Source organism: Peromyscus leucopus, chromosome 2 (assembly GCF_004664715.2).
Source record: "Peromyscus leucopus breed LL Stock chromosome 2, UCI_PerLeu_2.1, whole genome shotgun sequence".
NCBI classification, from domain to species: domain Eukaryota; kingdom Metazoa; phylum Chordata; class Mammalia; order Rodentia; family Cricetidae; genus Peromyscus; species Peromyscus leucopus.
In genome coordinates, this window is record NC_051064.1 from 66,239,036 (window position 1) to 66,251,141 (window position 12,106).

Consider the following 12,106-nt stretch of genomic DNA (forward strand, 5'->3'; position numbering starts at 1 on the left):
CAGGTGCAGCAGAGAAAAGAAGTCACAAACTCTCGAACCCCAGTGTGCTACCTTTGCTTAGAGGAGTTATATTATCAGCAAAAAGACAGAATGCTGAGAAGCAAGTTCACCCACATTGCCCTGTGAACTGTTATAGAAAACACAAGAAACTCATGTCCTACATCAAAACAAAAGGTTATCATGTTATTGTGGTTGCTCACAAGTAAGAAACATATATGTGCTGGGTGGTGGTGGCACATGCCTTTAATCCCAGCACTCAGGAGGCAGAGCCAGGTCGATCTCTGTGAGTTCAAGGCCATCCTGGTCTACAGAGCGAGATCCAGGACAGGCACCAAAACTACAGAGAAACCCTGTCTTGAAAAACCAAAAGAAAGAAACATATGTATATACATCACATATATGGATATTTATTTCTATTTTATGTGTAATATTAAAGTGAGACTCAAAGACTAAGTTACCTAATAGGTGATAGATGGAAATACTAAAATGTGAGCCAGAGCTATGCCTCCTCGTTTCACTATATAACACAGAGCCCCAACTGACTGCCAAAATGAGAGCAAAAATTTATCAAAACACAGCCTTTTCAAAATTAGTAGTCTAAGCACTAAGATTCTGGTGGCTTTGAAATTCTATAGTCTTTCCCCCACTTTTTCTTTTGAGACAGGGATTCTCTATGGACCCTGGCTCTCTGGGAATTCTGCTGTGTAGACCAGACTCCCTCAAACTCAGAGATCTGCCTGCCTCTGCCTCCCAGTGCTGGGATTAAAGGCATGAATGACCACACCCTGCCTGAACTTTTGCTTCTTAATAAAGTGAGCTAGCTGTCCATTCAGAATGAAGATTGAATTGAAACTGTGAAGCATCTTTTCTTAGAATCAACGAGTGGAGTGAGCCCTGCCAACACAGCAACACCGGTGTGCACTACTATACACGTGGTCAAGTCTACTGTGAGTGAAGACACTGAGATTTATCCAAAAGCTCTGGGAATGAACCTCACCACAGAAGTACTTCAGATCACACCATCTTACACTCCAAACTCAAGATCCTCGGCCATCAGAAAGAGTCACTTTACCTCCAGCACTAGTTGTCGTTGCTGTGGTGGTTGCTGCAGCTGCCGCCACTGCTGGAGACTGAGGAGTTCCAGTACTCACTGCTTGGGGAGGAGGATCAACCACAGCTTGACTTTCTCTATCTCCAGGGATTCCCTGCAACCCAATTCCAAGCTTTAAAACATCTCACAAACACACAGGCTAAATATTATATACAGTAAAACATCTATGGCTTATTGAACATCATTGTCTATGTGTAAGATACATGTCTGCTTCACCAAACCTAGAAGGTTATTCATCTTAGAAAGGGTTGATAGTGTGTAGAACTCAATGCTGTAGTGTAAGGCAGTACTGTTCAACAGACTTTCCAGTGATAGGTATTCTGTCCAATAACAACCACAACCCATGTACAATTAAACTCTAAGAATAGCAATAACTAAAGCGTTCCATCTTCATGGGGTTCCAGATGACTTTTTGCTGCAGAAGCTTTTGTAAGTCGTCCCTCAGTGACACAAAGGACTGTATTTATAACATGAGGAACATTTAGGATAATGGTGACAGTTCTGAAATGACTGGGGGGGGGGGGGGTTGAAGAAATGAACACCAGGCAACTCCTCTACTGACACATGTTTCTGAGCAATATCATCTAGAAAGTGCCACATATAAAAACTTTCAAAATTAACAAAACAGGCATGAAATAAATTTCAATAGTTTAAATTTCAAATGATGCTTTTTATATGCTTCACGCATTTATCTTTTTGAAATTATGACAGCTTAAAAGTGTACCCAGAGTTTCTATTTTGATGCACAAGATTTAAAGAAATAGCAGTTATACCTATTTAAAAACCCATCCAAATCTTAAGACTTTAACAGATGGTGATTAAGTCCATTTGCTATTAGACACGAGGCAAACTCACTTGAGGAAAGACAGGTAGTGAGTGAGCAGTGGCTAACAGCGCACCTGCACTGGAGGCCCTGAAAGCAGCTGCTTTTGATGTGAAGTCACTGGAGGATAAGACTGATGTGGAGTCACTGGAGGTCCAGGGTCCAGAACTTCCATCAAATTCTCAATCAAAAATGCTAATGCTGCTTCCTCATAGAGGACAACTAAAATTTTGCTCTAAATAACTCATAATAGATTATCCGAGCAGCTAAAATCTACTAAGATGTTAGTCTACTCAATTAGAAAGATGCCCTCTCCAGAGCTTCACTGGTGTGTAAGGTACAGCCCAAAGAGCCACTTCATAACTCACCATCATGGCATTTTCTAATTAAAATCACTTCAGAATCATTTTCAAAAGGTTACATCTCATCAACACAAAATGTAGACACTAGGGTGGGGAGAGCAAACTATCTAGCATATAGTATTTGCCACTGAATTGTTCACTCATCTTATTTTCTTTGAAGAGTTTGATATTAAAGAGAATAAAAATATACTGCTCACCATTAGAAGATATTCCACAGCTCTGTCAGGATTGTTGAAACTAGCTCTCAGGGCTGCAATTACTTGCTCTCGTTCGTAGCCCATTGACATGATCTCAGTTATCATATTCTCGTAAGACTGACCTGTCACTAAACAGGTGTGTGGGGGACAAGGAAAAAGTATATGAACATTCAAGAAACATTCTCTCCACATTTCTTGACTGTATGATGTCTATAGTGTTTTCTATACTACTGTGCTAAACAAAGACAACAGTATAAAAGTCAACATTTATGCAAGTAGGCAGAATGCTCTCCCATTAAAAAAATGTCCATGTTCTAATTCCCAGAACCTATAAATACATAGGTTATGTGGCAAAGGGAAGTGGGCCTGCTTAAATCAGCTGACTCTCCAGATGGGCCTGATGTCACTGACAATGGTCCTTAAAAATAGGGACAGAAAGAGGGTTAGAGATGATGAAAATACAAGCAGGATCAGAGCTCTGCTGTTGTCTTTGCAGGTAGAGAAAGGGTTTGCAAACCTCTAGAATCTGACTAGGTTCTCCCAGTCTCGGAAAAAACAGTCTTACTGACTCCTTGATATCAGTCAGCAAGAACAGTGTCAAAAGTTCTGACCTACAAAAATGGCCAGATAACAAACTGTTTTATGGCACAAGTCTGTGGTAACTTAGAAAAGCAACAGAAAACTAAGTGGTTTTATAAGCATAGTAAAAATATCAGGTATAAATACAACAAAGAATTCACAGGTCAAGGAAGGCAACCTGTTAATAAGAGACAAAAAAAGACACAAACAAATGGGTTGTTCTTGTAATCTCACTATTTGGCAGGCTGCTCTGAGTTTAAGGTCAGCCTTAGCCACAGAAGTTCAATGGCAGTATGGGATATAAAGACAAATTCTGTCTCACAAGAACCAAGAGACAGTCCATTTTTTTAAATGTATTTCAAACAATCAATTCTGATGTAATAAGATTGTGTTTTACTTTCTTCTTTTGACACTTTGCATTTTCAAACTGATGGGAAAGAAAGGCTAGCAAGATACAATTTCACACCCAAGGATGGAGTTACTTATATTGTGAGTCACCGAGCACGGACTAGCTCCAATCTTCCCAGATGGATGTTATCTTGCCTTAATGAAAGAAAGCTACACCCACTCTCAACTCACGTGTATTAAAACTATCTTCTTTTCCACTTGTGTTCTGGGTACCAGTTCCTTTCTTAGCATCTTAGAAAGTGGATTTGGTTACAGTCTCCTTTCTCCACCCCCAGCTCTGCCCTCTAATTTAACTGACCAGCAGCCCTGTGTCACCTAAAAACAACAGCAAGCACTCTGGTGGAACCAAGTGAGGAAACAAAGACATTTGTGGAGTCTGTAGATTTCCTATTTGGAAGTTTGAATAAACAAATCTACATGAAGTTCAGAGGGAGATGAAGGGGGGGGGGGAGATCCCTACAACATACAAATGGTATTTAGCCATCCCATAGTCTAAATGTTTAACTATGGCCTAAAGCAGAACCACAGAAAACACATAATTATAGTCAGAAATAATAAGATGTTAATAGAGTACTTGAGAAGAATGGTCCAGAGTTATAGAATGGGAAGAAAGGTATCACAAAAGCCGAATGGGAAGTTAAAGAAGCAGGGACTCAACAGAGCAAAGACTGCAGAGCAGAGAGACCATGGGATTACAAGGCAGAGAAAGAATGGATCCAGGTGACATAAAGACACAAATGTAAGGGTGCTAGCATTCCTATTTGTTGGCTTCTTGACCAATCAAGAAATTTTTCTGCTTCCTACAGACTGAAACACGAGCGAAATTATGTTATGCCTCTCCTTAAAAAGTGTGTAAGCGCCGGGCGGTGGTGGCGCACGCCTTTAATCCCAGCACTCGGGAGACAGAGGCAGGCGGATCTCTGTGAGTTGGAGGCCAGCCTGGGCTACCAAGTGAGTCCCAGGAAAAGTGCAAAGCTACACAAAGAAACTCTGTCTCGAAAAAAAAAAAAAAAATGTGTGTAAGCATGGCTAGGCAGTGGTAGCCCACGCCTTTAATCCCAGCCCTCGGGAGGCAGAGCCAGGCTGATCTGAGTTCGAAGCCAGCCTGGGCTACAGAACAAGATCCAGGACAGGAACGAAAACTACACAGAGAAACCCTGTCTCGAAAAACAAAACAAAACCAAAAAATAAATAAATAAAAAAATAAAGTGTAAGTAAAATCATCAATACTATGACCAGTAGAAACTTAGATGTAGCAGCAGTAACATCAAAAGGCGTAATTTACTTGGCTCCTGCTCAACAGCACCAAAACACTACTGTGGCAAGACTGGTAACATCCTGAACCTTTAATAGCCTCAGAGACAAGTGCCAACTAGCTTTGGCTCTGAAGCTACAGAACGGTTTACCATTCTCTATATAATCCTCTTCTCTACAACTGATGGCTGTCCGTGTATGAAGCTGCATGTCTTCAGTCTCATGAATGAATGCTTATTGATAATATTTGGTGGCAGCTTTGTCCCAGGACAGTCAAAAGACGAAATTCTGAATTTGGTACACACCCAGGAAATCTACATTTTGTCACTAAATACAATGAGGATAGCAAGGAGTTAAAGCTCAACTAGCTCAGGACTAACCTGTAACCAGCATTGTCAGTGCTGCTGGAATGCTGCAGCTGGGGAGCCCAGAAGCCAGTCACACAAGTGAGCACACCTATCCCAGCCCTCTACCTACTATACCAAAACAGGAACAGGGATACCGACCAATAAACATTAAAACACGAACTGTACCAGAAGGCGAAACTGCACTGTCTGACCAGTTGTTTTATAAGTTAGACACTCACCAAGGGCACTTGTTGCATCTTCAAAAAGATTTGACCGGGAAGAATCTCCTGGTGTACTGTAAAGGGATTTTAGAAAAATCACGTTTCAAAAAGTATGCAAAATTCATGTAAATTATTATAGTAACTAATTTCTAGAGAATTCTTTAAGTATTAAAGTCACCATGGAAGTTAATCTCTTAGAGATTATGCCCATAGATTTACCTGTAGGATTTAGAGTTAAGGAAAAATTTTCAATATTAAGGCTACTTCTGAGAATGTGTCATTCTAAATAACATCAAAAAGACAAAACAATGCTTCCCGCCCCCCCCCAGAAAGAGTTTCTCTGTGTAGTTTGGTGCCTTTCCTGGAAGTTGCTTTGTAGACCAGGCTGGCCTTGAACTTACAGAGATCCGCCTGCCTCCCAAATGCTGGGATTAAAGGCGTGCGCAACCACTGCCCGGCCATAAACAATGCCTTTAAAGAAAACTTGCTCTAAGAAGTATGAGAATGATACTGCAGTTAAAATCACCCATAAATCAAGTCATAGCAGGAGAAATATCAAAAGTAGCACATGATAAAGTAGCACATGTAGAAACAAATGAGGCTGGCAAGTCTTTCACAGTGAGGTTTCCTAAGGAAATTTCAACAATGACAGGGTAAGAAGGCATACAAGTTAGGGAATATAGCATACACAAAAGAAGGAAACTGCAGGTGGGGTGCAGATCCTGTACTAACCTAAAGGAAACCATTTTAAAGGCATAAATAAGGTCTCTGGTTAATGCTGAGCAACATACATGTGCATCCCTATGTCTCTGTTCTGTTGGGGAATCAGATTAGGTTCAAAATAAAAGGCCGACAAACAAGGCACCATAAAACACCATGGAATGTTGACAGTGGATGCACGTGTGCATACATGACAAAGTAGACGTGAAGCTATCTAAAGGAGTCTAGAGCAATCAAGATGGCAAATGGGAGGAGCAATGAAAGGGAGGGTGAAGTGTACAATATATATTTATGACTATTAAGTAGCAAAGCAATTACAAGTTTTATTTTTAGTGCATGTGTGCATCCCTGAGTGTATGTATGCATGTGTATGGTGTCTTGGAGGTAAGAAGGGGCATTAGATCTACTGGACCTGGAGTTACAGACAGTTATAAGCCACCCTGTGGGTGTTGGGAACTGAACCCCAGGTCCTCTGCAAGAGCAACTAGTGCTCTTAAGTAAACCATCTCTCCAGTCTTACTATTACAAATTTTAAAGTGACAGCAGTAGTAAATAATCATATGCATTCCATACATTTACACTTCATTCCAATTTAGTTTTTAAATTACAGTTTTAAAATGCATTGTGTACATATGTAATCTGTGTGGGCATAGTGCACACCAAGGATAAAGGACAACTGGCAGGCTGGTTCTCTTCTTCTATCAAGTGGGCAAGTGAATCAAACTTAGGTGGTCTGGCTTTGCATCAAGTGCTTCTTCCCACTGATCCTTCTCACTAGCTCTCACACCAATTTTAAGGACGAAAACACAGCCAGGCATAATGGATCAGCGAGTTAGAGGCCACCCTGGGATACATAGTTAAGATACAACACACATGCACGCAAACACCCATTCACACACATCATAAGTCAGCTCTTACAGGTGAAATTAAGGACTCACATCCCAAGTTAAGACATTTCAAGCTTTGGTTTCATCAATACCGCACTGTCAAAAATAGTATCTCGAATACACTCCAAGTATTGTAGGTACAATTACTGCTAGTAACATAAGCAGAAAAATACCTGGGACCATAACATCCATTCCCATTATCACAACTAAAACAATACTGTAGCATAATTTTTATAGTTTCTTAAAATAATAAGCATATAAAAGAGGTAAAGTTTCAAAAGAATATATAAAAATCAAATAATTTCTCTGCCCAAGGCCATTACCCACAGAGACAACCACCAAGACACCAGTTTCTTTTTTTTTTTTCTTTTTTATTTCTTTTTTTTCCATGTGGGTGCTGGGAACTCCAGTCCTCTCCAGGATTAGCCAGTGCTTTCTTTTTTTTTTTTTTTTTTTAAGATGTATTTATTATTAGCTGGGCGGTGGTGGCGCACGCCTTTAATCCCAGTACTCGGAGGCAGAGGCAGGTGGATCTCTGTGAGTTCGAGACCAGCCTGGTCTATAGAGCGAGCTCCAGGAAAAGTGCAAAGCTACACAGAGAAACTCTGTCTCAAAAAATCTATTAAAAAAAAGATTTATTTATTATTATACAGTGTTCTGCCTGCATGTATGCCTTTATGTCAGAAGAGGGTACAAGATCTCATTATAAATGGTTGTGAGCCACCATGTGGATGCTGGGAATTGAACTCAAGACCTCTGGAAGAGCAGCCAGGGATCTTAACCACTGTGCCACCTCTCCAGCCCCACCAGTTTCTATTTTAAGGAAAAATTATGTCTTAGTTTTGCTTGCATGGGGTTTCATGTTCATTTTATTTTTTATATTACCCAGGCTGGACTTGAACTCATGATCTTCCTGGCTCAGCCTCCCAAGTGCTGGGATTGTAACCATGTACCTTCACACATAACACCATCCTTACTAGTTTCTGTAATTTAACTTAAAATGTAATCTAGGTCAGCATGCCCAGGTCTACGTCAGTATTTTCCTACAAATTCATAGTCCATCTAGTGGGCCCAAACAAGCTCCATTAAGCTCTACTGTAGCACAAATCTTAAAAGGTCTTATTAATAAAATCAAACCCAGAACTAGGTACTGGGGTGAATGCTAGAAGATCAGAGAAGCAGAACAAGCCACAGCTTCCTTGCCTCACCAATTCCTCAGCTGATAGTGTTTCCTCAGACTGGAAGCCTCTGAGTCCTTATCCAGAATGAATCTCAGCTGAACTGTACTGCTCAAAAGCCTAAAAGCTTAATCAGGCTCACTTCTTGGGATTAAAGGCATGAGTCACCCTGCCTGGCTGTTTCCAGTGTGACTTTAAACTCAGAGATCTGGATGGATCTCTGCCTCCCAAGTGATAGGATTAAAGGTGTATGTGCCACCATTTCCTGGCCTCTAAGTCTATCTAGTGGCTGTTCTGTCCTCTGACCCCAGAAAAGTTTATTAGGATGCACAATATATTGGGGGACACAATATATCACCACACTCTATGGTCATTAAGCTCTACGTAGGTTAGTTTCTAACATTTATTCTTTTCCTCTCTCTAGTTTCTAACTTCATCTTACATAGAATCTTTGTCCTTTAATAACTGATTCTTGATAGCATACAATGAGAAATCCATGTTTTTCCCCTTAGATGATGAAGCATTTACAGAGTGTGACATTATTAATGGATCTGTACATTAAGTTGTATTTAGGTGTTGGTCTACAGTGCTGTCTATCCCCCCAAGCACTCCAGCTAATGACAGCTAATCAAAGTTTAGTCACTGCTGTGTGTAATACAGTTTAGAATCTTGCAGAATTACCCTCCTCTGCAATAATGTGTACCATTTTTAATGTTATTTTAAAAATAAATCCCTTTATGCACTTAAAACTGGTGTACTTTAAACACCATTCCTCAGTCTTGATTGTCTCCCCTCTTCTCCTTCCTACTAAACCACAGAGACAACCTCTCCCTATGCATTGAAAGGCATGTCCAGACACCAGAGAGATGTAATAAAAATCACAAGACATGCTCACAGAAATGTACAATTCTGCTTTGTAGCGATTAGCTTCTGCTTCTGGCTTATGTTGTTCTATAGCCTCTGACACATAGCGAAAAGTCCCGACTGGGTGTTGCAACAGTGCTGTAGTCTCAGCACTCAGTAGGCCTGCTCCAAGTTCAATGACAGCATTGGTAAGACAGAATTCAGGCTGACTCAAATGTGTCCTTGACAAACAATACTGACCTCACAAAGCACACATGAAGTTTCATTCCTTTTTTTTCTTTTTGAGATTTATTTTGTCTACATGTATGTCTATGTAACACACACATACCTGCTGCCTGCAGAAGCCAGAAGAGGGCATAAGATCCCCTGAGACTAAAGTAACAGATGGCTGTGAGCCACCATGTGCTTGTTGGGAAGTGAACCCAGGTCCTTCCCTGCAACATCTCTCCAGTCCACTAGTGCATTTTCTTTATGGCAGTCATCAACAACATGATCTGTACTGTTCACAGGTAGCTTATCAAGAACACAAACAAAATGTCTGGCCAGCAGTGATGGAGAAGACTCCAGTATACGTCCTAACACCTAGTAATTAAGTTTTGTGCTTTAAAAGGACACATTTATCTTGTTTTCTTGACCTTCTGTCATCCTCCTTGAAGTTACATTACTTTGAGAAAAAAAGACTAGCTAACTGTGAACTTTAGCAATATAGAGATTAGCATGGCCCCTGCACAATAATGACATGCAAAATCATGAAGTGTTCCATAATTTAAAAAGAAACTAAGTAACTAATGTATAAACCCAACTAAGAAGTCTACAGTCAACCAGGCAGTGGCACACACCTTTAGTCCAAGCACTCACAAGGCAGAAGTAGGTGCATATTTGAGTTCAAGGCTGTCCTGGTCTACATAGTGAGTTCCAAGACAGCTAGAACTACACAGAGAAACTCTGCCTCAAAAAATCCAAACAGAAAAAGGTCTACAGTCTGCTTTCCTAGATCATTAGCCATCCTTTCCTAACTTACATAACTCTCAGGAGACCTTAAAAGTTAATTTAAGCCGGGCGGTGGTGGCGCACGCCTTTAATCCAGCATCGGAGGCAGAGCAGGCGGATCGCTGTGAGTTCGAGGCAGCTGGCTACAAGTGAGCTCCAGAATGGCGCAAAACTACGCAGAGAAACCTGTCTCGAAAAAAAAAAAAAAAAAAAAAAAAAAAAAGTTAATTTAAAATTTTTGTTCTTTGGCAATTTCGTGTGTGTGTGTGTGTGTGTGTGTGTGTGTGTGTGTGTGTGTGTGTTGCTCCTATTCACAAGCTCATACATATATAACATATATTTAATGTCTCTTGATCATATCCACCCAACTGCTATTACCTATCTCCCAACTCTCCCCCTCCCACCCACCTTCATGTTTCCTTTTTACTAAATTCCTTTCTACACAAGGATGCAAAGGTTTAACCTGATTCTGGTGATCTTCCAGTGTGCAAGAGAGCAGAATGCATTCTAGATGTATAAATATGGGGAGAAAGGGTTTAGGTTAGGCGATGGTGTCGCAGAAGCTGGAAAAAAAAAGTGTTCCAGGTTAACAAAAGAAATATATTCCCTAAGCTTTATACTATTTTTCAACAATGGGCAGGAGATTCTAGACTCTTTCAAAGCACAGCTGACTGGGTCAGACATGGTGTTGGAAGATATTTGATTATACTGTGTAAAGATATGTTACTGTGATTGGTTTAATTAAAAAAAAAAAAAGCTTAACACTCAATAGCAAGACAGGAGGTATAGGCAGGACTTCTGGGAGAAAGACGAAGGAGGAGAGAAATCAGAGGTGCCAGGAGACAGAGAGGAAATAGGAGTTAATGGCACATGGCAGTTTGTGGATTAAGGAAATGGGTTAATTTAAGTTATAAGAGCTGGTTAGGTGCGTCCTGTGGCTGCTGCTGAAGCCCAACATGACAGAGACCTATTGGGTCTTCATGAAAAACTCTATCCCTTCTGATGCCAATGGATATTGAGAGCCCAATATGGCCAGCTTTGGCAAGCATTAACATAAGCCTAGGAACTGTAGCCATGAGGTTGGATTCTCCAGAAGAGCTGCCAGCTTAAGTCATGCTGGGATCAAAAAATGGGCCTTGGCGGTTCATGTTACTGGAGTTATATACATGTCAGTGGATGTCCACACACTCCAGAAGAGAATTTGACATTGCTGCTGCCGTTGTTGCTGTTATAGCAATGACAGCCACCGCTGCAACTCTTTCTGGGATTATCTTTTCGTAATTGCTTACTACAGCTAGCACAGTGGAGACCCTGGCAGCAAAAGTAGCTAACACAGTTAGTTAATCTTTCATTCTATTGGGCATGATAAATTTAATTCAATAGTTATATACATTTCGATTGGCTTTTAAAATTATAAATTTATAAACTCAAGTTCCATTTGCTTTTGGGATACCATCTTACAAGGACTCCAATTTGCAGAAAAGCTTGTTAAGGAAGGGAATGGCTCATTGCCTTTAGCCTACTGGCTATGAGTGGGATAGGACCTCTGTTGGGTCTTTTCTGTGTCGAACACACATATTGCAAGCCCAGTGCCACTTTGAGATCTTTGGCAGCAGTTAACTCTGCAGCTCACACACGACTGAGCCTGTATGATAATGAGTATTCAAAGACGGGTAATGGGGGGGCGCTCACTAACCTAAGACAAGAGCACCTGTGTGACCTGGGCAGGAGTCTCCATGACGGGTAAGGTGACCTGCTGATATCCCATGCAACCTAAGACAGAAGCTCATTTTTTAGTAAAAGGGGGACCTGTAGAGCTCTGGCCTCTGTTTTGGGTAAGTGTTGCCTTGCTTGCTGACCTTGACCTTGATATCCTCCCTATGCTAATTCCCTGCCGGGTTCCACCCTCCTGAATGCTTAAGGGAAGTTCCTTGTCTGTGTATCCTGCATAATGGACGTTAACAGATTAGATGCAAGATTGTAAAACATCGGTAGCGAACTTCTGCCCTCCAGGGTTCTCCCATTGTGCTGTAAGCCTGTATTTAAGACCTCTTCCCTCCTTCAATAAACAGCATTTGGCATTTAAAAAAAAAAAGGCTTCTATCCAGAAGTCCCTCAAAATTCAATAGTGGAGTGTGGGGGTCAGCAGAAGATGGAGTGGGGTG

At 40.9% G+C, this 12,106-nt stretch overlaps 1 protein-coding gene and 1 pseudogene across 1 annotated transcript in view; one reads left to right on the plus strand and one right to left on the minus strand.

Annotated features, from left to right (window-relative positions):
• Positions 1-12,106, minus strand: part of Rad23b (RAD23 homolog B, nucleotide excision repair protein) — a 51,669-nt gene that overhangs the window by 7,148 nt on the left and 32,415 nt on the right. The window contains exons 5-7 of the mRNA XM_028873122.2: positions 5,321-5,376; positions 2,494-2,621; positions 1,073-1,205 (exon numbers count right to left, since the gene is read on the minus strand). Of these exons, the coding sequence (XP_028728955.1) occupies positions 1,073-1,205; positions 2,494-2,621; positions 5,321-5,376 (317 nt within the window). The remainder of the gene's footprint in view (positions 1-1,072; positions 1,206-2,493; positions 2,622-5,320; positions 5,377-12,106) is intronic.
• On the plus strand, positions 9,606-9,720 carry LOC114695705 (annotated as a pseudogene).